The sequence below is a fragment of the Chelonia mydas genome, chromosome 8, assembly GCF_015237465.2.
Source record: "Chelonia mydas isolate rCheMyd1 chromosome 8, rCheMyd1.pri.v2, whole genome shotgun sequence".
Classification (NCBI taxonomy): Eukaryota; Metazoa; Chordata; order Testudines; family Cheloniidae; genus Chelonia; species Chelonia mydas.
The window spans coordinates 62,094,404-62,122,393 of NC_057854.1; the positions used below are offsets into that span (position 1 = coordinate 62,094,404).

The following is a 27,990-nucleotide window of genomic DNA, read 5'->3' on the forward strand; positions in this document are numbered from 1 at the left end:
CAGGACTTAAAGCTGAAGCCTAGAATCAACCTAAACTACAGAGTCTACCAAACACCTCTTTAATTCTAGGTGTTCCCATTCTGAAAATTGAGCCCTGTTCATTAAAATTGTTAGTGATTAGCCCTTAATAGTGTTTTTAATTTCGCTGGCTTTAGATAATACACAAACTGCTATACAAATAAAACAGCTCCATAAACAACACTAGGCTACAGCTATAATGTGCATGGTAAAAAAAAAAAAGAAAGAAAGAAAGAAAAGTACTATGCATGCCCATGGGTGGATGTATTAAACACATTTTGAATTTACAAACCCCAAGAGAGAAGGGGGGGCGGGGAGAGCAAGCAAACTGCCAGATAAGCACCCACTACAATTAAACAGCGGGAAAAAAAACAGGTGTTCAGTTTATCCCAGTGAAAGTCTTAAGGCCCCAGCCCTGCAAACATGTTCTCACTGGATTAACATTGTGCATTTGAACAGCTTCACTAACTTCAGTGGCTCTGCTATTATGCATAAAGCTAAGCCTTTAAAGTGTGCAGGTATAAATATTCAACTTGCTACTTCATTTAAAAGGATTGTTCACGTATCAACATCTAGGATGAAATCTTGGCCCCACTAAAGTCAATGAGAGTTTTGCCATGGACTTCAAAGAGGCCAGGATTTCAACTCTAATGTGTAATAAGGATATGATTTATAGATTGATGATTGTGATTTTGTGTGTTTGGATTCACCTTATTTTTCCTATTAGCAGAAAGAAAGTAGCCTGATCATATCATTTTGGTGATTTCTTATCCACACCTTCCTTCTACTCCCAGTCCATTTATAGATTTCTCTGTTCTGTTTGGAACAAATCAGTGTTACATCAATTTTGTTTACTTATTTTTTTTAATGGGGGGGAGATCCCCAAATTGACATGAATTCATATAATGGTGGGCCTCAAAGCCGATTTTCTTTTTTTATGGCCACTTTCAGGGTTACGGCATCTATATCTGTTGCTACTGAAAGTTCTCTGAATGCCTGGGGGCCTGAGAAATTGTTCAGATGACACTAGGAAAAGTAGGACTCCTGATTCATCACTGTTGCAGTAGTGGTGGTGGTGATGTGGAGGGAGGTGTTTTTACCACCACATTGTCTCAACTTGCTGTAGTTGCATACCGTAACTACTGTAACAGTTAAGTAGCTAGGATGGTACAGTGTTTAGGGTCCTAGCCTGAGAATCTGCTTTGCTCCATCCTTTGCTCCAACACAGACTTCCTGTTTGACCTTAGGCAACTTGTATAGTCTCTGTGCCTCCATAACCTCCATCTGTAAAATGAGGTTAACAGTATTTTGCCATAGAGATGTCATGTTAAGTACATTGAAAACTGTAAGGCAATCAGATGGTATAGTGACGGAGGCTATTTAAATTACTTAGATACGGTGTTAAAAAAAAACAAAACCTGAGCACTCTATTCATTACAGGTTGAACAGTTGCTACATCAGGGGAACCGCAACCATAACAAATTAGCTAGGGTAACTGCAGCTTGAGTTTTGTACTGAAAGCCTGAAATTAAGGGTGTGTGTTTTAAGAATCACTTTTTCTGTAATTCATCGAGGTTACAAAGAGGATTAATACTATCAAGATGCAGAATAGCTTTACTAAACTCACTACCAAATGATATCTCCATTCTTTTCAAAGCTGCATCCCAAATGCAAACTATTCATAGTGTTCCTGAGGCACATGTGTGCACTTGCCCATGCCACTCCTTTAGCATTTACCCACCTATAAACTCATACAATCTCTTCCAAAGGCTACGAAGGAGACTTTCAAAGGCACAAAGGAGATTAGGCACCTGATCTCCACTGACCGTCTCCCCTTTGTGCCTTTGGACGTCAATTCCTCTGTGAATTAGTTTGTACTGAATAACCCTAGAGTATATAGCACTATAATATTTCTGTACATTGCTGACAATGGTGTCCGTGTCAGCTTGAGAGAGTAATTTCTATTATCTGTTCCCAAAATAATTTAAAACCCAGATCTGAATCAGACATCTTCGTGTAAGAATGTGTCGTCTTGATACAGTTTTCAAGGTATGTGCTAATCTGTTTAAAAAAAAAAAATCTTGAAGCACCACTGGTGGAGAACAAATCTTTCAAACAACAATCATACAATATTCTACTTTTTAAATGTTAATATTTCGATATCCATATCTGTGATGCCAGAAGGTTGCATTCTGATTGAGAGATCTAAGAAAACTTTTTGATCTCTTCTATATTGGATCATGATCTCCAAGATATGGGGTGTTTGCTAATACAAAGGATTAAACCAAGGAGAAAGCTGTAAATATCAGAAAGAATACAATAGCAGGAACCAGAGGCCCTTAGAGGAGTCTATTCTGCGTAAGAGGAAACGCATTCTTTTGATGCTCGAGATGGAGAGAGAATGTTCAGAGAGGGCGCTGGGTCGCTTGAATTAATTTCTAATTACTGTGACCCAGGCATTATTACAGAGTCCAGCTGCAATCTTTATATTTGCATCATTTTTCTTCATGTGAGTGATCGCCTTAGCTTTCAGAAGAATTATGCTGAACCAGAATATTTTTAAATTGCTTAAACACATCATGAAGCTGATTGGAGTTTTCACAAGTATTGGCTACTGAAACCTCCCCTGAAATGGAAAAAGTTTATATATTCATATTTTGGTACACTTTAGAAAGTAAAAAAGGGCCAAATTCTCTGCTAGGGTAAGTTGGCATAGCTCCATTTACAATCAATTTACACTGCCAGAGTATTTAGCCCCTAATACTGAACTGAGATTTTGATATGAAATGTAGTCGTAGACATATTGGTCCCAAAATATTACAGAGAGAAGGTGGGTGAGGTAATATCTTCTACTGGACCAACTTCTGTTGGTGAGAGAGACAAGCTTTGGAGCCACACAGAGCCCTCCTTCGCACTCAAAAATTTGTGTCTCTTGCCAACAGTTGGTCCAATGAAAGATATTACCTCATCCACCATGTCTCTCCTAAAATTCTGATGACAGACATCCATGCTAATATTTTTGGTAACATTTTAATTTATCAAATTGAGGCCTAGCAGCAGAGTCTTCTAGTATCTCATTTTTAACCATGAGAAAATCACTATCTGTATTCACAGAACATTCCTCAGGACTAATTGCATTTTTTTTTCTGTTTACCTATTTTCATTCTAGTGACAATTGAAATGAAGTGAATTGTGACTATCCATTTGTTTGTTAGGACTGATCTTAATGTGTGGGCATGTGGGATTATTTGTAATGCTTTAGCAAAATCTAGGTCAAGGTTTTTGGTAAAGCTTGGTATTGATAATAATTTGGATTGTATTTAAGACACTAGGGGGCAGATTCAGATCCTGCTCCTCACATCAAGTGGCTTCTTACTCCACAGCTAGTCTCATTGAAGTCACTGATTATCCCAGCATGGGTGAGACGATGTTGGTTTTCCAACCTCCCATATCCTTTCCTCTTCATCCCAACCTCCTGACCCAGCAGCATGGTCAGGTTTTGCATCCAGCACTCAGCTCCCTGCATCTCACAGCATGGATGTTGCATGGTTAGATGAAGGTGGAACAATGTTTGGAGGCAGTCCAACAAGTCCTGCTCAATAGTAGGAAACCCTGCACCAGAGTGGCCTTTTCAGCCAAGTAGAAGCTGTTCTCAATATAGTTATTGGAGCAGAGAGTTCAACCTAATTGTATCCAGGATATCTCGGAGTACCTGTTTTCTTCAGTCTTCTGGTCTTTCACTAAGTTCATTGAGAGTGCACCTGGCTGCAATTTTGGTGTTTCAACCACAAACCCTGGGGAAGTCAGTGTTCTTGATTGCCACGTTAGTGAGATTCTTGAAAGAAGTCACTTGTCTCTACCTGCCAGTGAACGAACCAGTTCCTCTGTGGGACCTTAACCTTGTCCTAGCAGGTCTTATGGGGCCTCCATTTGAGCCTCTGGCAACTTTCTCTCCTTCTGTGTCAGAAAATTGACTTCCTGGTAACAATAACATCTGCAAAGATAGTATGTGAATTGCAGGCCTGGATGGCAGAGCCTCCTTACACAGTTTTCCAGAGACAAAGTGTTCCTGTGGCCACACCCTAAGTTTCTGCCTAAAGTGGTTTCTCAATTTCACTTGAACCAAGTCATGTTTTGCCTAAGCTTCATTTAACCCCAGAGGAGCAGCATTTTCACACACTGGATTTCAGGTATTATCTAGCTTTCTATCTGGATAGGACTAAACTCTTTTGTTCCTCACCCCATCTGTTTTGTCATATTCAGTCTGAATGAAGTCTGAAGTAGTCTCTTCCTAGGTAATCTCCAGGCAGATAACTTCCTGCATCATGACAGCATATGAAGTAGCTCAGACTGTGTCCCCCCACAGGGTGTGAGCTCATTCTATAAGAGCCCAAGCAACATCAGTTGCATTTTAAAGTGGTGTTCTCATTTTGAACATTTGCAAGGCAGCCACTAGATCCTCTGTACACATGTTTACGAACCAGTATGCCATTACTACTGCATCCTACTCAGATCCAAACTTTGTGAAGGCAGCTCTGCAGTCCTTGTTTAAATAGACTACAAGCCCCACCTCCTATGGGTGCTGCTTGTGAGTCACTTACACAGTTGCATCTGCTTGAAGAAAACAAGGTTACTTACAGAAACTGTTATTCAAGATGTGATGCAGACATATGTTCCACAACCCACCCTCCATCCCCTCTACACTGGAGTGTCTGCTTCTGACATTCAGTGCAAAGGAACTGACAGGAGTCAGGGCAGCCACCCTTATATGGCCAGAGGGGGGGCTAAGGTCATGAGAAGTGAGCACTGCCCCTACAGATATTGCTAGGCAGAGTTCTCCAGCTCTGATGTGCTGGACACACCTACATGGAATATACATCTGCATCACATCTTGAAGGACAACAGTTACAAAAAGCAACCATATTTTATTGGTAATCCCTGCTTAAAAAAAGGGTTCAGGACTAAAACAGCAGGAATACTGCAAATCTGAAAGGAAGTTCATTGGCACAGCTGTACAGGGAAAATTGCACAAGACTGAAAGTCTCCAGCTACTCTTGATAGTCCCTCACCTTCATAAGGCCTAAATTTACAAACTTTTTAATAGTAGTATGACTACCCTGTGCTTTTCACAGCTTCTTACTGCCTCCATTCATATACACAGCCAACAGCATTATTCCCACAGAAGGAATAATAGTACTGGGTTTAACTTTATTTGCTAAAATTTTAAAATATCCTGTTACTGTTTTCTTCTATAAACATGAACTTCAGTCCAGAAATATGTGCTGAATATTGCCACTAACCAGGCTGACAGGGATACTAAGCACATGAATAATCTTGAAAAAGCCCTTTTAAACTTTTTTTAATGTAAAGTGTTCTTGGTTCTTCTGTCAGTAATATGACCTAAATCCAACAGAAAATCGACGGAGAAGGTCACTGAAATCTGTTGTTAGGGAGACAGTGTGAAAGCTGGAACCCTTTACAAGATAATTTTTCTTCTTATCTTGGAAAGCTCAGCCCTAGGACAGCAAAAGCTTCCTGCTCCATTTAACCACTGTGACTGGGTATAGGATGACAGGCAGTCTCATCCTGTAACTGGATCTAGTTTCATCCAGGGCTTTAAAAAGTAATCCCCAACATTGGAAATAGTAACAACATAAGATCCAAAGCTGTCTTCACTGCCAAAAGAATGGTTTTTTGCAAGATTATTTACATGGGTTAGCTGTCTCGCTGTAAAATCCCAATGGAGACAAGATCCAAATAGGTTTGATCCTAGTGTAGCTAGGTGAGGCCAACCATGGAGTGAGGGGAGGGGAGTAGGGTTAACCTTGCCTAACTCTATCACAGTAAATATTTCCTGCACCTTGTCTTTTCTAGGATTGTAAAGTGTGATAGCTAACCACCATTTATCTCACTGTAAGAGCACACCTTTTTTGGCAGTGAAGCCATAGCCCAGGAGAGTGAAAGTTGAGCTATTAAGATTGGAAAGGATTTTTAGTGTTAGTTTAAAAGTCCTTGGATTTTGTTTATTTATATTGATACCTATTTAACGTCACTGACTAACTGTTTTGGTTGATGGAAGGTTTTTTGCTCCTTTCCCCAGAATTCAGTACTCTCACCTTTCCAATTAAGCTACCCAAGCTCACAATAAACATGTCTGGGATTTCCCAACGATCCTCCAGAAAAACCAGGGAAGATCTGACTTGAAATTGCTAATGTGAAAAACCAAGTATAAATCCTTCTAGGCCTTCTTATACATCACAAAGGTAGAGGTGTGTGTGTGTGTGTGTGTTTAAAGGTGACAGATATTTCAATCCCATGCAATACCTTTGGGGACTGTACTGTATTAAGTTTATGTACCACTTTGGGCCACAGACTGCATACAACTCCGGGTGGGGAGGGTTACCACAGCTCCTCCAGGAACCAAAACAATGGAGGGTAACTAAGCGGAATCACTTAGGTTGTAAACACCTCTAGAGAGGTACCATCCCTTGGGTAGGGTTGCCAACTTTCTAATTGCACAAAATCAAACACCCTAGACCTGCTCCTTCCTCGAGGCCCTGCCCCCCCACTCACTACATTTCCCCCTCCCTTGGTGGCTCACTCTCCCCCACCCTCACTCATTTTCACTGGACTGGGGCAGAGGGTTGAGATGTGGGAGGGGTGATGGCTCTAAATGGGGGTGCAGACTCTGGGGTGGGGCCAGAAATGAGTGGATGGAGCTCTGGACTGGGGCAGGGAGATGGGGTGCAGGAGGGGGCTGGGGATGAGGGGTTTGGGGTGCAGGAGGGGGTTTCCAGGCTGGGAATGGGGCCAAGGGATTTGAAATGTGGGAGGGGGCTGTGGGTTGAGGCAGGTGGTTGGAATATGGGAGGGGTGAGGGCTCTGGGTGTTGGCTCTGGGGTGAGGCCAGGGATGAAGGGTTTGGGTGCAGGAGGGGGCTCCAGGCTGAGGGGTGCGGCCGAGGGATTTGGCGTGCAGGGGGGGCTGTGGTTTGAGGCAGGGGGTTGTGGTGCAGGAGGGGGTGGGGCCAGGGATGAGCAGTTCAGGGGGTGGGAGGGGGCTCTGAGCTGGGGCGGGGTGGTTGGGTGCAAAGGGGGTGAGGGCTCTGGGCTGTGGGTGCCGACTCTGGCTTTGGGGGGGCTTAGGGCTGGGGCAGGGTGTTGGGCCATGGGCTTACCTCGGGTGGCTCCTGGTCAGCAGCACAGCGGAGCTAAAGCAGGATCCCTGCCTGTCCTGGCTCCGTGCTGTGTCCCAGAAGTGGCCAGCAGGTCCAGCTCCTATTTGGGGGTGGGGGGGTTAGGAGGTTCCACAGTGTGTGCTGCTCTCAGCTGCAGGCACCGCCCCCCCAGCTCCCATTGGCCAGGAACCGGTGCTCGGGCAGTGCACAGAGCCCCGTGGTTCCCCTGCCTGGGAACTGGACCTGCTGGCCCCATCTGGGGCTCAGCGCAGTGCCCCAGGACAGGGTTATCATACCCTCGGGGCGGCTTGCATAAACTTGTTAAATTGCTTTTTTCAGAGACCAACAGACACAGAAAGGGTTTTTGTCATAAAAAGATTGCATTTAAACTGACTCGAGACCTTCATTCTGATCCAGCAAATGGACTGGACCTTCTGTCCAAAATAAGGCCCAACCTTTTCAGAAGGGTTGGAAAGACTTTGGTCTTCTAGGGCCCCATAAAATTGATGGGTGACTCCTAGTGTGTTTGGTGTGGTGTTTGTATCTGTTTGTTGTTTTTATTATGTTTTCTCTGTAATACTTTTACCTTAAAAATACACGTCTGCTTAGAAAGAGCTGTGTGGTAACTTGTAACTGCTGTCAATACACCATTTATAGCCCTCAGAGAGAAAGCAAAGCACTGACCCTGGCCTTCAGGCAGATGGGCTTGCTCAGGATCTCGCAGTGTAAGGCAGTGTACAGCCTTAAGACTCCCTGGTCTAGACTCTAGAGGAAATAGGACACGGGTTCCTGCCCAGAGACGGGTGATGGCTAGAGACTGGAGTTTTGATTGGGCACTCCTAGAGTGCACGTTGGGGAGGAGGGGAAGTTACAGGTGCAGATAGTCTGAAACTGCACACCCATGCCATACTTTGAATAAACTCTGAATCCTCATTTAGCGTTTCCCAAAACTGATTCCTCCAGACAGAGGTGCTGGAACAATTTTTATAATGGGGGTGCTGAGAGCCATTGAACCAAACTGTAAACCCTGTATATGATGGAAACCATTGCAAGCCAGGGGGTGCAGCAGCACCCCTACTTCTAGCACCTATGCCTCCAGAGAAGTTAAAATCCTATGAATGGTCTTAATTGCATTATGCTATAGAACCACAGACAAATAGAATTTAATTCTTAATACTTTTCATTTCAAATGCAACAGGTTTGTCTTGAGCTTACAGAAACTTTGACCTTTTCCTAATTTACATTAAAGACCTTTCCATCAGCTACATTTAAACAAGTGTTTTACACTTCATTTTCCTACTCTGTTTTTGGGCCTATATTAGCCATTATGGATCGTCATTTTTTTGTTACATACTCAAGGACGCTGGACTTGCCATCTTGAATCATATAACACGCTGAAGTTTCCATTTAAATGTCAGCAGTGTCAAGCAGTCATGACAGAGGAACAGCATATGAGATACCACAGTTTTTCCCCTGAAGTTAGTGGCTGCTGTGGGAGCTCAGCACCTTGCAGAATTAGGCTTCTGCTGTTTCAAGAGTCATACAATTGACAGACAATTATTTACCAAATAGATATAAATAAGGCAGGAGAGATAAGAGAAAGTAAACCTAATAGAACACTGCATAAAAACGAAAGGCCAACAACAAATACATTTGTCATGCCTGAAGCTTCAACAGAAGGAAGTGTGACAAGGGAGTGAAAGGACTTAATTCACTCTTCAATGTCAACAGGAGCTGGACATGCTCAGCACAGCAGCATCAGTCCCTAAATCGCATGTATCTGTCTGGGAAGGTCTACACTTAAAATGCTGCAATGATGTAGCGCTCTAATGAAGATGCTCTAAGCTGAAAGAAGAGAGCTCTCCCGCCAACATAACTTTGTCTACACCGGCATATAGATCGTTAAAAGTACATTGCTCAGGAGCTGTGGATTATTATACCAAAGTAATTGTGTAGCGTAGACCAGGGCTTAGTCTTGTTTCTCTGGTATCACATGGAGTAGGATCCTTTTCCTCAGCGTGACAGTGCTGTTGGAGAACAGAATGCCTGGCAATTGTAAGGTAAGACTGGTTGCATAAAATAGGCAATCGCTGTATTATATCTGACCGTGGAATAGAATTACTTTCTTCCCATCAAACACAGCTTGTTATTTGCATTATGTGTGGCTGTTGTTTTACATTATTTTTCAATAAACATTTAAAAAATGCCCCATTAGCGAGCCTGTAGGGAGTACTGAACGCAAAATAAGGAAACCATTATTTTTTTCTTTCCCAGGACTTCATCTGAATTTTCTGTCAGTACCAGAGAAATTAATTATTATGGGATTTTGTATGGTATTGTACTGAGCTAGCTCTTAGAGCCTAAGGTTAAGCCATTCCTTTTCACCTAAGCCTCCTAAGACATAGTTTTAAAAGCTCTCTTTATTATTTTAAGAAAGTACAAAAGTATATATCTTTTTAAAATAAAATATTAAGAGACAAATTTGACCCACTCGTAGTTTGTGAGTAGCATTTTACTGTGTGTATTGCCTTTGATTACTTAGGGAACAAAATACTGCTCAGCATGAGTAAGGGGAATAGAATCAGGTCCCCAACATCTTAGTTTTCAAAGTACATCTTATTAGTTTAAAATACTAAAAAGAAACTCTGAAAATTGTACCATGTCTTTAAAAAATTACTTACCAGGTGCCCTGGGGGTTTACTCAGTGTAATCACTGAATTTTCCCACTAACTGGGGCTCCCAAAAGAATGCATTCTGAGGCACTCACAGCAAAATTGGAAGTGGCCTGCAAACTCTGAGGAGTCATCAGGAAATTACTTTTTTAAAAGTCTGTTTAGTTTTTTGATTCGTGCTGAATGTCCCCACAGGCTGATTACTGAGCTATTCAAACCATATCTGCATAGATAAAGTGCACATTTGATTTGAAGTTTCTTTTAATAATGTCTTCATGCTCTGTAAGGGTTTTTTTGTTTTGTTTTTACGTTCCTGGTGCAATTAAAAACACCAGTGACTGCAGTAGCTTTAGCTACAGCTCTGGTGGAAACTGCAGTTGTTGAAGTGGAACAATGTTCCACCACTGGTGATGGAGAAGTAGGTCTTTCATTTGTGTAAAGAAATGGTCATGCTACCCCATTTTCTTTCCTTCCCTTAGTTCATAGAATCTTAGAATCACAGACTTTAAGGTCAGAAGGGACCATTATGATCATCTAGTCTGACCTCCTGCACAACGCAGGCCACGGAATCTCACCCACCAACTCCTGTAACAAACCCCAAACTTATGTCTGAGCTATTGAAGTCCTCAAATCGTGGTTTAAAGACTTCAAGGTGCAGAGAATCCTCCAGCAAGTGACCCATGCCCCACGGTGCAGAGGAAGGCGAAAAACCCTCAGGGCCTCTGCCAGTCTGCCCTGGGGGAAAATTCCTTCCCGACCCCAAATATGGCGATCAGCTAAACCCTGAGCATGTGGGCAAGACTCACCAGCCAAACACCCTGGAAAGAATTCTCTGTAGTAACTCAGATCCCACCCCATCTAACATCCCATCACAGGCCATTGGGCATATCTACCGCTAGTAGTCGAAGATCAATTAATTGCCAAAATTAGGCTATCCCATCATATCATCCCCTCCATAAACTTATCAAGCTTTCTCTTGAAGCCAGATATGTCTTTTGCCCCCACTGCTTCTCTTGGAAAGCTGTTCCAGAACTTCACTCCTCTGATGGTTAGAAACCTTCGTCTAATTTCAAGTCTAAACTTCCTGATGGCCAGTTTAGATCCATTTGTTCTTGTGTCCACACTGGTACTGAGTTTAAATAATTCTTCTCCCTCCATGGTATTTATCTCTCTGATATATTTATAGATAGCAATCATATCTCCTCTCAGCCTTCTTTTAGTTGGCTAAACAAGCCAAGCTCCTTGAGTCTCCTTTCATAAGACAGGTTTTCCATTCCTCAGATCATCCTAGTAGTCCTTCTCTATACCTGTTCCAGTTTGAATTCATCCTTCTTAAACATGGGAGACCAGAACTGCACTCAAAATTCCAGATGAGGTCTCACCAGTGCCTTGTACAACGGTACTACCACCTCCTTATCTCAACTGGAAATACCTCGCCTGATGCATTCCAAGACCACATTAGCTTTTTTGACAGCCATATCACATTGGCGGCTCATAGTTATCCTGTGATCGACCAATACTCTGAGGTCCTTCTCCTCCTCTGTTACTTCCAAGTAATACGTCCCCAGTTTATAACAAAAATTCTTGTTGTTAATCCCTAAATGCATGACCTTTAATCCTATTTAATTTAATCCTATTACTATTACTCCAGTTTACAAGGTCATCCAGATCTTCCTGTATGATATCCCAGTCCTTCTCTGTATTGGCAATATCTCCCAGCTTTGTTCATCCGCAAACTTTATTAGCACATTCCCACTTTTTGTGCCTAGGTCAGTAATAAAAAGATTAAATAAGATTGGTCCCAAAACCGATCCCTGAGGAACTCCACTAGTAACCTCCTTCCAGTCTGACAATTCACCTTTTAGTGTGACCCGCTGTAGTCTCCCCTTTAACCAGTTCCTTATCAACCTTTCAATTTTCATATTGATCCCCATCTTTTCCAATTTAGCTAATAATTGTAGATGTGGAACTGTATCAAATGCCTTACTGAAATCGAGGTAAATTAGATCTACTGTGTTCCCTTTGTCTAAAAAATCTGTTACCTTCTCAAAGAAGGTGATCAGGTTGGTTTGACACGATCTACCTTTTGTAAAGCCATGTTGTATTTTGTCCCAGTTACCATTGACCTCAATGTCCTTAACCACTTTCTCCTTCAAATTTTTTTCCAAGACCTTGCATACTACAGATGTCAAACTAACAGGCCTGTAGTTACCCGGATTGCTTGTTTTCCCTTTCTTAAAAATAGGAACTGGTTTAGGTGACTCAGCTTCCCCTATAACTCCTGCCATTTTTTGGTCACCTGAATCAATATTTTCCAGTGATATTCTTTCTTGTATGTGATCGACAAGAGCGCTTCTCACATACCAATCCCTTTGCCAGTCTTTCCTGCTCTCTCCTATATGTGCTAGTAGAAAACACATAGTGCTAGATGACCGATGTGGTTAGCACTTCCAGACTTTTAATATTAATACCTAACATTTGATATTTAATGTTACTAATGCTTATTAGTCTCACTCAACGCCAGTTCCTGCTTCTATTTGAGTGAGCCTATTCATGTCTTTAGTACCAAATCAGACCCTTAGGTTATGTCTATACTGCAATAAAAAAACTCAAGGCAGCAAGTCTCAGACCCATGTCCTTGGTTAGTCCCAGACCCTTCTGCCTCGCATGGTCTCAGAGCCTGGGCTCCAGCCTGAGCCTACATGTCTACATGGCTATTTTTAGCTCTGCAGCCTCAGCCCCACAAGCTGCAGTCAGCTAACCCAGGACAGCCTCTACCATGCCACGGGTCTTTCCTGATAGTCTAGACATACCCTTAGAGATCTTTACCTCTACACATAGTAACTAAACATGTGCACTTTTTTTGTTTGCTTGTTTTTTTGCTGTGGGGGAGCGGGATCAGCAGAATAGATTCCTTTGCATCACTTACAGAAGAGGATCTACCTCATTGCTGCCCACCCTGTTTGGGGGTACATGGTTTCCATGATGGGGAGGAAGTCTGAATTCAGATTTCAGCTCATGTGGGTGGGTGGGGGAGGAATCTACTAGGTCTAGTACCCCAGGTGTCTGGGGATGCAAAGGAACATACTCTTCACCTCTGGCCCCAGCTTTGTCTCTCTCTCTTCCCTGCTGCTGCAGAGTGGCACTGCCTTTTGGGGGGAACCTGAGGTCTTAAGAATCTCTGACCCTCATTTCACCCTGGCCCAAGGTCTATGAGGTACCAAACCCCTGGCAGCATCCCCACTGCCCCACAGTGCACTTCTACCACCTCTTCCTTGCTCCTCCTCCAACAAGATAAATACCCTGCTCAAGCGACAATGAAGACCCTGTTCTTAAGAGGGCTTAACAACCAATTGTGTTGGTTAGGAAGATGAACAAATCACCTGAGTTCTAGTAATCAGTAACTGACACAATTCACTGATTCAAATGTAATTATAAATCCAACACAGATTCAGATTACTGTGTCTGCTCTCTGCACTTCGAGCAATGAACTGCCACACTCTAATACAAAGAGTTCCATAAATAATTTACTGAAACTAATTTACCCTTTGAAATGAATTTAACACTTTTTTGATTGAGGTTTGGATCATTTCGGATGGCTTTTGCTAATTATTTCATAACTTTTACCTGCAAACTTTTGTCAGTTTCAGTAACCGTCACACAAAGCAAATAATTGCCATGTTAAAAATGGATTTTAGGTTCAATGTTTTAATTACATTTTGTAAATTCTTCAGTGTAAATCAGAGATCTTTCCAATGAACTAACCGTGGGTGATTAGCTTCAGACTCAAGACCTTGTGGGGCTGGAATATCTATATAAAGCTCTTTCTGTTCTCTATGTAAAAACTTGCTGATTTATCAGTTTTTGCATTTCTGCACAGCATGGAATATTTTGTTCTATTTTCAATTGTCTTGGTCAACTGACTACAAAGAGCACAAAATAGCAATATAAATCTGGAAAACATCTGCAAAAAAGATGCCTATATTTAAACATTTTATTTCCAATTTGAAAAAATGTATCTTTTGATGGTTTGTGTGTTTTTCCATAAGAGTTATATAGCAGATAAATACAATAGCTCTAGAAGGTCATATTCTAGGTTTCTGTTATAGGTATGTATGAGCTTGATAGTGCATGTTGCTGAACGCTCCTGGGAGGCACTGAACCTCATGAGCTCCTGTTGAATTCAGAAAAAGAAAAGGAGTACTAGTGGCACCTTAGAGACTAACCAATTTATTTGAGCATAAGCTTTCGTGAGCTACAGTTCGCTGCATCCGACGAAGTGAGCTGTAGTTCACAAAAGCTTATGCTCAAATAAATTGGTTAGTCTCTAGGGTGCCACTAGTACTCCTTCTCTTTTTGCGAATACAGACTAACACAGCTGCTACTCTGAAACCTGTTGAATTCAGTGGGAGTTAAGGTGCTGAGCACCTTGCAGGATCAGGCAGCGTGGTATTTTTTTATTCTCCAGGGAATGGAGAATAAAAAAACAATATGGGCAGAGTTAAAAAATGTTGGTCTTTTTTCTGTTTGCAACTCAGCTTGATGCTTTTTCCCACTTATATTTCCGTAAGACTTGGTTTGGTGAGGTTGTATATGTATACTTTGCTGCAGTTCACTGTAATCACAGGGGATAGGTGGGATACATGGGGAGGGAACCACATAACATTTTAGATTATTGACTGGAGCATGAGAAAGTGACATAATTTTTAAAAGGTGTTTACATGGTAAATATTTAAACAACCACTGTACCATAGGTGCCAACTCCGGGGCTGGAGCACGCACAGGAAAAAAAAAATCTGGATGCTCAGCACCCACTGGCAGCCTCCCGAATCAGCTCTTCCCCCTCCCACCCCCACCCCCAGCACCTCCCTCCCAACAGTGATCAGCTGTTCAGCAGCAAGCAGGAGGCACAGGAGGAGGGAGGGTAGGAATGGGGCAGGAAGAGATGGAGAAGGGACAGAGCGGGGGCAGGAAGGTGGGTGGGGGCTTAGGGTGGAGTGGGGGCAGGGTCTGGGGCAGAGCAGGTGTCGAGTACCCCCCAGCAACTCAGAAAGACGGAGCCTCTGTACTTTAGAGGGAACTTCAGTGTTTCTAATGTCAGTTACTTGAAAAGAAAATAGAAGTGTAATCAAAATAGCAAAGGGCCAAATCCTTTCCCCTACACAGAGAGCAAACAAACAGGTTTGGCACAGTGCGGAGAATCCTCCCAGAGAGCACCTAGCAAAGCTGCTCCAAGCTCACTATTGCTGCTCTAAAACTGTAGTTGCCTTTATTGTCAGCTGCACCACTCCCTTATGCTATGGAGTTGGCCAGTAGATATGCATTGTAATTGTTGACTCTTTTTGACTCAAGTGTCTCATCAGAGTTTAGGGCTCTGAGGATGTTCCAGCTGGGGGTAGAAATTGACTATTGAGTCTGGAATTTTCTTTTGATGCAATCTTGTTTAATTACAAGATTGTATCAATTTGTACAATTGTTTGTACAATTAATGTACAAACTTCTGCTTCTCCAAATGCAGGAGGAACCAAAACAAAAGCATAGTTTCTTTGAAAGTAGCCTCAAGCCTCTTTATACAACACCAGACCCAAAAACTCACTAGAGTCATACACTGGCTTATAGGCTGCTGCTTGGCTTTCTTGCTTTTTGCCTCTGTGTCTCTGTCTCCACACCCAACTTGTCGTCTCTATCTCTATCTCACACACACCGACACACCCCTGGTCACAATACCCATTGGAACACCTTGTGTACATGGTGCTAATTTCTGGGTAGACTATATGGTGTGTGGGAGCAGGCCTCCCAGCTCAGGTAGACAGACACACACTAACGCTGTTTGAGCTAGCATGCTAAAAGTAGCAGTGTAGATGTGGTGGCATGTGTAGCAGTATGGGCTAGCTGCCAGAGTATATTGTAGGGTTGCCAACTTTGTAATATTTAAAAACCAGGCACTCCGCTAGAAGTGCCAGAACCTCCCTTGCCCCTAGCACGCCCCAACCCTTCCCCTATTGCTTGCTGTTTTATCCTCTCCCCCATTCCCCTTTACCTGGGTTGGGAGGGAGTCTCCTGCAGAGCCAGGACTGGGAGCTGCAACTGCCCAACACAGGTAGGAGGCAGCCCTGGCTGAGCAGGGGCTGGTGTGGGTGATGACCCGGAACCTCCCCGCCTCCCTCACCTGCAGTAACTGGACTTTGGGTGTCCAGTCAGATGTGACCGGACAATCAGGACCCCTTTTCAACTGGATTTCCGGTCGAAAACCAGGCACCTTGCCATCCTAAGTACATGCCCGCCCGACCTCCTAGAGCCGTAGAGTGGCTGGCCCGTGCTGGCACCCATGCTGCATTCTCTACAATGCTATTTTTAGCATGTTAGCTCAAGCAGAACTATCCTGTCTGTCTACCCATGCTGGGACGCAAATACTCCCAGCTGCAGTTTAGATATATCCTATTAGGCCTTGTTTTAGGTGTGGCACCTTAAGTGTTTCTTACAACTATCTTAAGTGAAGGGTGCATTCACACATTAGTTTTACCGAGGTTTTAACTCAACCTGCAACGAGGTTTCACCCAGCTCACAATATTATTGATCTACCACCATGCCATGTATTAAACCACCTCTCTATACTTGTGCAAATAGAGTCACGGTACAGGGATTATGGGGTACAAGCTCTCATGCATGAACTCCTTACCACCTGCCCCCATCTCCACTGTGAAACTGTAGTAGTTCCTCTAAAATATCCCCAGAGGAGGAGGCAGGATTTGTCCCTCAGGAAACATTTACTGGAAAATAATACAAAATCACTGTTTTTTGTATCTCCATAAATATAAATGGTACTTTTCTCTTAATGACTGTTTCCATTTTACTGCAACTTCCCACCAGGGAGTTATGTGCTAAACATAATCAGCGGATGATTGCATGAGGGAGGCTGAAGTCTTTCTCAGCTGTTTTAAAGTATTCTGTATTGAATCTTCTGTACAATAGAATTTGTGGTACTTGGGTTGTGCTCTTCTTAAAGAATATCCAGGCTATCAGACCATGGTGTTTAGGCCTCGGGGTAGGGCTTTACTTGTTCATGTATATAGGGTTAGGGAATCACTTTTTAACCATTTAATGGATCAACACAAGATTTTTATGTCCAGTGTACACATCACAGAATTCATCCACAAAAGGTAGCCTTTACTTTTGGACAATACATAGAAACTGGATGCATGTCTGACAAATGGTTGGTAGGACTGTCTCATAATAGTCTTATTTTGATGCTTCTGATGTAGTAACTTCTGATACTCAAGGGATGATATTGATCTCCTTTGTTATAGCGTTTAAGGGGGCAAGGATATCACACGTTGATTAAACACTATCAGTGGTTTCATGGCTGTGGAATAGCCCAAAAGTCATCCCAAAAGTATGGATAGAGAGAGATTCCCTGCATTATAGAAACAAAGTTCACTGATATAAATTAATAATCATTGGAAGAAATAGAAGCCATCTGAGAAACTGTTTGAGAGGGAATTGTACAATTCCCCTATATAGCAGCATAATTCATTCCAAATTTCATGTAACATGCATAAAAATTTATAAACATATTTTGCACATTTGTATATATAAAATGTTTTACATGGCATCTTTTCACTTTGAAAGACAACAAACCCTTTAATAAATAATGGACCAAGTCCTCCTCATTGCTGAATGGAGATGGACCCAAAATTCACAAGGCTTGACCAGAGCCACTGAGGCCTAGTCCACACTAGAAAAAATTTGCCAGTAAAGCTATACTGGCAAAACCCTCTTCGTATAGCTGCAGTTATACCAGAAGAGAAAAAAAAAAAAAGGGGGGGGGGAGGGGGGTAGTGTTCTTGCCAGCATAGCTTATACTGGTTTGGCAAGCAAAATACATGAATGCTATATTGTCTGGGCTCTATGGTATCAGTCCCCAGCAATCAACAGGAGTAAATATATTCAGCGCCAACTTCTATTCTATTTACAATAAGCAACCAATAGCAATGTAATTCCAGGGGGAACTCAGGCATGAGGATTTCCCTGGAGATCTTTGGACATTAATTGGCAATGATGGCTAAGTCCCCTAAGGATAACTCTTTCTCAAAGCCCAAGGACTCCTTCCTCCCCCACCCAGGTAGGCGTGATGGTAATGAGTGAGATATGAGAGAGAGAGAGAGAGAGTACCCTGTAATGCAACTACCTCAGTTTTCAGGGCTGCACAAGGATGGACACTGCAAAACAACAGTACGGCAAAGGGGAAATTCTGCCCAAGTACAGATGTAGAGTAACACTTTCAAAAACACAGTAGTCCCACTTTCAACAATTATTTACAAATTTAGGAGCCTAAGTCTTATTTTGAAAGTCAATTTTGAAAATGGAATTTAGGGTCCTAGGTTATTTAATTGCTTTTGAAAATTGTACCTGCAGTGACAAATCAAAAGCTATCCAGTATTTGCTTAAAGTCCTTAAATACTTTAGCATAGAATGGATAGAAGTTAATATATCGTTTTCTGAAATTAGGAAGACAAATTGACTTATGTGTTTCTTTAATATGCCTTTTCTTTTGAGGAAACCATAAATTTTCATGAAGTTGAATCTAACCACTTGATTCAGAAACATGTTGGTTTCCCCTCCTCCCCCTCCTAGTTTAACAATCACAAGGTGCTTTCCTATTGAAATGGCAAAACAGAGCCTCACTCAATAATTCACAGGATGGCAGATCAAATGACTGTGAAAGTGAGTACTGAGATTTACATAAGGGAATTGCTCAGCAAAAGCCATCAATCACTATGACAGCCAGCAGTGCAATTGTCCAGCTAATGTGCGGAGGTGTTGTAAATGATCTGAATCTCTTTCATTTGCAGATAGGTGGTAACTCTTTCTTTTATTTGAGTAGTAAGCACATCAGAAGGGTAACCTGATTTTTCTTTAATCCCTTAAGTGTCTTTTTCTAAGACCAGTACTTACAGTTGCTGATATTTAGCTCAGAAATTCTGGCCTGAAAATATGCACTGTATAAAAATGACCCAGACTGTTTTTCCTGACATAGAAACAATTCTTGAAATGCACTAATGGAATCTACCTACACATGTTATTAACTGTGGTTTTACAAAAAGGAGAGGAAAAATGGTATTGGGAAATACCAGTTTCTGTTCTAGTGTTAAAGAAAATACAAAATATTTGTTATTGGAATAACAAATGGAAGAATTCCAAAATGTTGTGTTTATTAATAGTATTTCAAATCTGTTTGGAGTTCAATAATTTTTAGTCTGCATTATAGAAATAACACACTAAACTTGAAAGCTTCTGAAATCATATCCGCTTTGTATACTGTCCAACATTAAATCTGGTGAGTCAATAGGATAAAATGTCAGTGCAAACTGAAATGACTGCTACATAGTATGGTGACTTGCTCAAACATCAGACAGTATACTAGGTTAGCAATTTTGCAGAATAATGTGTGCTTCATAATCTTAATCAGTAGTATCAGAAATGTTCACTGCAGGTGAAATTCATCCCAGTATGGAGGCCTACTAAAGATTCTATGCATTTTTTTAATGTTTCTTAAGTGTAAAAGTGATTAAGGACTTAAATGATGCATAGTCTTTTTTGGGTTCTCTGCCCTGGGATAAATTTCACCCTGTTAGTAAAAAATGCAGAGTTTCAAAAATCATCTATGTATTTTGCTCTTAAAAAAACTAAGAAAAAGTTGTTCCACTGAACTACTCATTTTTCTTCAATTAGGGGCATCTTCTTTGTGAAGTAATTAAGGCCTGGGATATTAAATTTGGCCTGTATCATTAGCCATCATTGGTGAAGACTTCATAGAACAGCTCAAGAAGGAAATTCCAAGCTTGTATTTGTTCTTTTGATCTTGGGCTGGACCTTCATTTAACTCAAGGCAGTATATAGGAATAATCTGCATGTTGGACTGTGGAGGGATTTGGGGGGAGAGGCAGGGGATATGGGATTGCTAGCAAGAATGAGCAGGAGAAAAAGGCGGAGTTTTTGTAATGCTAATGTGCACTAGTTTGGAGGTTCTTTCCATAGTACAACACAATTTGGCCCAGTATGTCTCTTCACAGATTCCTGTGCACATTGCATTAAGGCTCCTATTCAACAAAGTACTTAAATAAATTCTTACCTTTTTAAATACATGCTTAAATTGAACATATTTAAGCAAGTGCTTAAAGTTAAGCACATGTGTAAATGCTTTGCTGAATTAGAGTTAAATTCTACCCTATATTGCACTCATGGAACTGAATTTTTACCTTTTGACTTTACTGGAAAATTCAGTGGAATCCATTGCTCGATTTTTTTTTTTAAATAAAATTCCTGTCTTTGAAATTCTAGTATTATCTGATCTGATCATTCTGTGACCTGTATATAGACTCCAGATACAAAATTCTCATTAATAGACTCATCACCGTATCCATGAGCTAACAAGGGCAGCAAAAATAAAGACTTTTTTTCCTCAAGTTAAATGATCTCTCCAGGTTGTTAAGCATCTTTATGCCTTCAGTAAATTGGATATTTTCAGTTCTTGAGCATGTTGTTTTTCAACCTAATTAAAGGTACTAAGAACTGATGTTTACCAGACTTTATGAAAGCAGGAACATTTTATTGGCTAATGTACAGGTACATTCAGTGAATCTTTGAAGCTCGTGGGTGTGACAACTACACTTCATGTAGGATAAATGTAAAAAGCAATTAAGCTACTTTATGGAATAAGATAACTGAAACAGGAGTCACCACCCAAAAGACAGGTCATGTGCAAGTTCACTCAGGATTCTGAGCTATCTAAGCAGTAGGGGTTCACTGGTGCTGAATGCAAACAAAGGAGCCAGGTACTGTTTGATGGAGCTGTGTGTGAGAGAGACAGAAGCAGCAGAAACTCCACAGAAGTGGACAGAAAGCTGTAGGAAGTCCCGTCAGTTTCTCCCTCCTAATGGAAACAACCTACAAGCTTCTGAATATTGGCTAACCATTCAGGTCAAATGGATAACAGTATGTTAGACAGAAAGGAGGATGAGACTGAGATGTCTAGTTAATCGCACTGAGATTTATTATTTTACATTTACCTAAGACTTTTGGGCTAAACTGTGCTGTTTAGACACAGACGTGAGTATGGGGCATCATTGGAGAGAGTAACAGAAGCATTGCCCTTCTCAGCTCTAGCTTCTTCCCATCCCTTTGGGAACACACACCCAAGTTACATTAGTTTGTGTATCTAACCTTTGACATCAGGTTTTTTTCTTTTACATAACACTCTTTCCCATGTTTATCACATGGAGCTTAAAAAAAAATCAGCATAGCATGGACACAAAGAAATAGTTTTTGTATTTTAAAAAAAGTGTCCCATATTAGTTTATATTATGAAACAAAATACAACAGGAGAATAATTCTCCATCTCCACTCCCTACAGTAAGAGTCCATGCTACTGTCTGGCATTAATAACCTTCCCTAATAGGCTTGGATTTAAAAAAAAAATAAATAAAAAAAAATCTGCAGGCATAGGCAATGTATATGCAAGGACTTAAGACCTCCACGCAGATTTTCAACAAATGTTGCTATCTTCTCCAGAATCTAAGCTTCCACTCCAAAATGGGCCAGATTCTCAGTTGTAATTCAAAATAGCTTTATTGACGTCAACAGAGACATGCCAATTTACACAAGTTGAGGAAATGGCCCATGGTAGTGAAAATCGCCATGTCACGAAAAACCAATTCATTATTGTCTTTTTCAGTCTGCTGATGGACAGAATAAAACTGTGATACATGGTCATATTTTACCCTGTGTGTTTGAGCCAAACTTCCATTATCATAAATGGAACAGTAGATCCATGCACAAAACAAAGATGGAATGTGTTTCTAAGAAGAACCCCATTTATCTCAATTTAATTTTGAAGCCTATTTCTGGTCACCCGTGCCAGCATTATTAAAGGAAAATAACAAGTTTTAAATATGAAAATAGCAGAACCATATATTGAATACTTTTTCTATCAGTTGCAAGACTGACCACACTTCTGACTAACCAAAGAACAGTGATGTTTACACTGTCTTTAGTTGCAAAGCAAGAAACTGAGTGCCTTGTAGGAATTTATGGATTTTAAGTAAGCAAATATTTGTGATTCTTATCTAGGATTTACCTATGATTTAATAATACCTATTAAAATATAGAAAATTAGAGTACACTAGAAAACAAAAATAAATATCCCAAAAGAAATTCCAGAAATAGCAACATCTGTTGGCTTCATAGCAGTGCCCAACATGCCCTCCAGCTTCCCAGAGAGAAGGGCATAAAAGGGGGGCAGTCTTCAGTTCCTTCACTCTAGTTCTTTTGCTAAGACAGAATGTCAATTGCTAAGGACTTGGCAGTCGTAGGGAAGAAGGGCAGGTTGTGGAATACATGTTCACACATCTGAAAGAACCACAGTTACTGCAGGAAAACTGATGTTCTTTGAGCGATTGTCTACATGTATTCCGTTTCTGGTGACTCACTCACAAGCAGATTTGTATTCTGGAGGTGGTGCTCAGAGTCTATTGAGATTATGACTGCAGGACAGCTCTGCCAAACTGGTTTTTGGATCTGGAGGCCTCCAGCAAGGAGGTAGATGCTCAGTCTACTGCAATGATGACTGTGGGACAGATCTGCCAAAGTGGACATGGGATTTAGAGCCCTCCAGCAATCAGTAGTGCTGGGAGAAGGTGTGAACTGAACTTCAGGTAGTTGCTCTACAAATCAATGAGATTGGGACACCCCACAGGGAATCAGCAGAGGCTGCCTGAGCTCTGGTGGAATGGGTCTTAATCTGTCCATGTGTGTCTGTCTAAGTGGCCCACCGTGAAGCATATTTTAACACAGTTTTGAGATCCATTTTGACATCCTTTGGGTGAACATAGGTTGACCCTTCATTATGTCAGCAAATGTAAGGAATAGTCTAGGAGAGTTCTTAAATGGCTTTGTTCTGTGTATATAGTAAGAAACAGACCTGACAGCATCCAAGGGGTGGAGTTTAGCCTCTCTCCATTTGGTATGAAGCTTGGGGAAGAAGACAGGTATGTGGATCATCTGGTTAAGATGAAAGTCAGACACCATTTTAGATAAAAACCTTGAGTAAGGTCTTAGTCACTGTGCCATTTTGGAATACTGTAGAAGGTGGTCCTGCCATGAAGGCCTGACTTTCTCCCATACTACTGGCTGAGGTTTTGTCCTCGGATTCACAAGGTCAGTGTACCAAAAATGTCTGGGCCATGCTGGGCTATCATTATCATTAGTGATGCATCTGGCTTGACATTCAGGGGAATTTGGAGGGTGGGTATACATAAGCCCCATTGAGCCTGGGATCAGAAAAGCATCTAATAAAGAAGTGAAGGAAGTTCTGGATGACTCTGTGGCAGAGGAATGGTATTTCCTTAATGCTATATGGGCTCTGGAGCCTGGAGTGGACTAGCAGGTTATTGGGGTACTGCGGGAGGTGGTCTGGACGGATGAACAGTCTTCTCACTTTCCAGTGCCAACAAATCACATTCAGAGCTCTACAAAAGGAAGAACTTAAGTTGCAACTCCCTGGATTTCTGGCTTCTTTACAAAAAGGAACAGCATATAGAGCATTTTCATGCTGTATGTGCTTTTCCCAGAAACAAGACAAGTATTTTAGAATTCAAGTATTCCATTAATAGTTGATATACATGAATATTGGCTTTAGTATATAAAATGGGACTTGAACTCGTGTCCTTTGAAAAGATGGTGGTGTGAATGATAAATAGTTTGAGAACCACTAACCTAAATAATACATCATGATTGACACTCACACATAAGTTACATTTTAGGCCTGGTGAGTTACAGATATAAATATTAAAAGACTTTACATTTACTCCTGCTATCTGAATTTAGGTGAACAAATTAGGATGCACAAGAATGTCAGGAAAGAGGGATTTAAACAAAAATTAATATTGTACGCTGTTTGCAGCAGAAAAATAGAACTATGGTCTGTCAAAAACAAATTCATGTTTATGTAGCACACCAATAAAACAGATGACATTCACAAATAAGTATGCAATATTAGTGTAGCATCAATTTCATGACTACTCAATAATAGCTAATAACAGCTAAACAGTAACCAGCATTCCTAGAGACCACATTATGTAATCTCCCTTCATTAAATATTTCCAGAAACTAAGTGCTGAAAGTATTTGTAATATTCCCAAAATGTCCGCAGAATGAGAGTCTTTATGCAAAACCATACATCAATCATTCATAAGTGATAATGTCACAGTAAAAACACTATAGGATTGGTTTAGACTTTTGCAAAAGAAGTGCAATCCACATTCTGTCAGATTTAATATTGTAGTAAACAAGATTCTTTCATGTTTTAATATAGTACCCAATGCTGATAAATAATTTAAAGTAACAATTTGCTTTGCACTAATCCATGGGTATGAGTTTATAGTAAAAGTGCTGTCTGTTTAAAAATAACCAATAATCATGAAAAATATTAACAGCAGTTCTAGTGTGATACAAAGTACCTGTAGCAATATTTACATTGTTTTCTTTTTATTATTCATACTTCAAACAGGAAATTCTACAGCTCAATGGATGCTTGCAGTTTGTTCAGTTGCAAATGAAGGTCTCATGCACTACATCTTTTGGGGGGCCAGATCCCATTACCTAGAAGTCAATTTGGATTCATCATTGACTAACATGCAAGCAAGACTGACACTTGACTATCAATAGTTTGTATTAGAATAAAAAAAGAATCTCAGTGGTTTCATGCGATTTTTTTTTTCCAATTGACATTGCTACTACATGTCCCTGCGTGACAGGATTATGTACAGGTATATTAGCAGCTATGATTTACTACTTCTGCAGTAAAGATGTTGTCCAATGAAAAATGACTTACCAATAGATAGATGTCCTCTGGAGGAATTAATTTAGCATGTTCTAATGAAGAGCTTGCTGATGATGATGCACGGTAGTTTAAATAATAAAAATAGCATTTTTTAAAAAAAAATGTTTTATTACTTTAATTTTGGGGGGGAACACTTTCCAGTATTTGATTTACTTGACATACATACACACACACACACACATAACCTTTTTGTGATTTAGAATTAAACCTGAATGTTGTCCTTGAAACAATACAAATGAGAGTACTGTATTGGTCCTCAGATCTAGGTCTACCATCCTGATTGAAGAAAAAAAGTGCACCTACAAAACCATGTAAGTTGGATGGCAAAATATGTGGAATTATCACCAGCAAACACTTAGTGCTACCTTAGTGATTCTCAACTATTTCCATAATATGACACCATGTTCCCACAGAGGAAAAATAGTTTGGGGCCTTCTTATCTCGCAAAAATTAAAGGTGGTGTGGGTGGGAGGTGATTACAACTTTCCCATAAGTCCTGACCCTCAGGTTGAAAATCCCTGGACTACATGATATCCATGTATTAACATAGAGGAATGGTCTGTTGTGTTACCATAGTTGCATGTATAAACCAAACGACTGGCCTGTCACAATATAGATATGCTCTAAGTCAGAGGTTCTCAACCTTTTTCTCTTGGAGGCCCCTCCCCCCCTCCCCCACACACATACTATAAAAACTCCACAGCCCACCTCCATCACAACAACTGTTTTTCTGCATTGTTAGGGGGTAGAAAGCAGGGCAATTGCCTGGGCCCCATGCCACATGAAGCCCTTCAGAGCTAAGTTGCTCAGGCTTCAGCTTCAGCCCTGAGTGGCAGGGCTCAGGGCACTGGGCTTCAGCCCCTTGCCATGGGGCTTCAGCTTTCTGCCCTGGACCCCAGCAAATCTAACGCTGGCCCTTTTTGGCAGCCCCCCAGAAACCTGCTCGTGGCCCCCTAGGGGGACCCGGACCCCTGGTTGAGAACCACTGCCCTAAGTTACCATATGTCAGAGCTAGACTGAAGATTTCACTGGGGGTACATGAGCCCCATGTAGCTCTGTAACGAATGTATATGATCAGTATAGCCTCTCACAAGGAAAGTTTTAATAATGTCTGAAGTTTCAAATGCAGAATGTGACTGTGACTTAGATGAGATTTTTTTTAATTTAAATACCTTACAGAAAAATTTGATAGTCACATTGAGTTTAGTCTTGTAACTTTCTCATACACTTAAAGAAGTCAAATACGCAGTGCACCGATATACAGCAATGTTTAATTGCCTCTCACATCCCACGCTCAGCACGGTGTGCAATAATTCTTATCTGTTGTACACCAGGAAGAATTCAGGCGCACAATACAATTGCAGTGCACAATAAATGTCAGTGCTGTTTCTCTCTTTAGGTCACTAAAAGTTACTACTCCGCAACTTGTGTTTTCATCTTCAGTGGAGAACTGCAATACAGCAGCATCAATGTCTACTAGCAAGGGCGCTGGGCATTCATAAATCAGTGCAGCTCTGACTGCTAGAGAAGCAGAACAAGAGATGGACCCCATTGCCAATTTTCCTGGTCTGAGGGTGAGCACTTCAACCAGTCAAGTCAGCCTCCTTCACTGTTTGGAAGATACAAAGCAGCTTGACTGTCCTCTGAAGGAATCAAGGTAGTTTCTCTCCTTTTTGGATGAGTGTCTCTCTCTCTCTCTCTATATATATATACACACTGGCACTCACATATTGGCTGTGTGTGTGTGTGAGAGAGAGAGGGTTTTATACATGGGCTCAGCGTTCTCTGTTCTATTTACATAACTCGATAAATAGTAACAGGTTCAACGTTTCTAGGAATTTCCCTGTAGAAAATGGAAGAAGAGGGAATTGTTGTTAGCATATCCCTGCTTCCCACCCCTCTTTTATCGCCCTCTGCCGTGTTTGCAGAGCAGAGCTGACCCCCAGACTCACCTGTCGTCGTTTTGCCATCCTTGGTCTCCCAGCAGCAAATCTCGAAACCTATACCTGGGAGGAAGAGGAGGCACCTCACTCTCCAGATCCACCATCCTACCCTGGCAGCCAAAGCCTCTCCCTCGCGGCTCAGATAGCAACAATCCGACAAGGAAGCAGGGAACCGAACGGGTTGCCCCAAGCCAGTGCCGGCGTTGAACACACAAAGGCAGAGAGCAGTCTCGAGTCCTGTGCTGGGAAGGGGACGCTCCACAGCATCGGAACCCGTCCCAGGGTCCCTTGCAGAAGAGAGACCCGGGGTCGAAAGTTATTTTCTTGCAGCCGCCGCTGTTCGCAGCCTTTCCCTAAGAAGCAGGTGCGGTGGACAGGCAGGGGCCAGGGCTGCATTAGATGCACACACAGCTCGCAGGCTCTGGGTTGACAACAAAGAGACGCCTGCCATACGCAGCCATGCAAATGATATTTGGAGCTGCCGCTGGCGGGCCAGCCAATGCGATTAACTCTCATTAGCATAGCCCAGAGAAGGTGAGGGGAAATCTCTCATCGCCAACCAATGGGATTAAATATATTAGCATAATGTGGCTGTGGGATTTTCTCAATTCCAGACACAGGGCTGGAGCAGCTGCAGAGCCCTGCGGATGCAGGTATAGCCTCAGGGATGTCCAGAAGTCTCCTTCAGAGAGAGGCATTGCACCAGATATGGATATACAGGGCATGTGTAACCCTGTCCATCCCTACCCCAGGCATACCCCTGGTTTAGGGGACCTCTGCACTCAGGCTGGCGCAGGGAAGGGGCAGAAGCTGGGTGTGGCCAGGCTGGAAGAGAGAGACGAAGCACCTGGACGGATCTGTGTCCTTCAATACCAACTCCCTTAAGGGACTAGTTAAATTGAACTATGGGGTTTCCTAAATTTCCACCCACAATTCCCAGAAGGGACAGACATTTTCTTCCACAATACCAGCAAAAGCCTTACAACGGCAGCACAGTTCCTGGGGGATCTAGGAACCATGGGATGCACTTCAAAATCTTTCTCTCCCACTAATAGGTCTAGTGTCAGTGTGGATGCAGGGTGCTTAGATATTGCGTGGGACTGGATTGTTCTTCTGCAGTGTGGTTGCACGCTCCCAGGTCAAATGACTGACTCAATCCTGGTAAATCTGTAGTGAAGACACACTCATAGGGGTTGCTGCACAGGTTAATCCCTGAAGGGAGGAGGCACAAACTGCCTCCCTTTGATTCTGTATGCCTGAATCTGTCCCGCAGTGTACTTG

The 27,990-nt window shown here is 41.8% G+C and overlaps 1 protein-coding gene across 4 annotated transcripts in view; it reads right to left on the bottom strand.

Moving 5' to 3' along the window:
* KCNT2 (potassium sodium-activated channel subfamily T member 2) overlaps positions 1-27,207 on the bottom strand; it is a 276,042-nt gene extending 248,835 nt beyond the window's left edge. For 2 of the 4 annotated variants that reach the window (XM_037907612.2, XM_043552979.1), the window contains exon 1: positions 26,719-27,205. In XM_037907612.2, the coding sequence (XP_037763540.1) occupies positions 26,719-26,813 (95 nt within the window). In that variant the 5' untranslated portion in view covers positions 26,814-27,205. Of the gene's footprint in view, positions 1-26,718 lie in introns of all 4 variants that reach the window. The other 2 variants (XM_043552978.1, XM_043552980.1) reach the window with 2 other exon arrangements.
* Between the last annotated feature and the right edge of the window lie 783 nt (positions 27,208-27,990).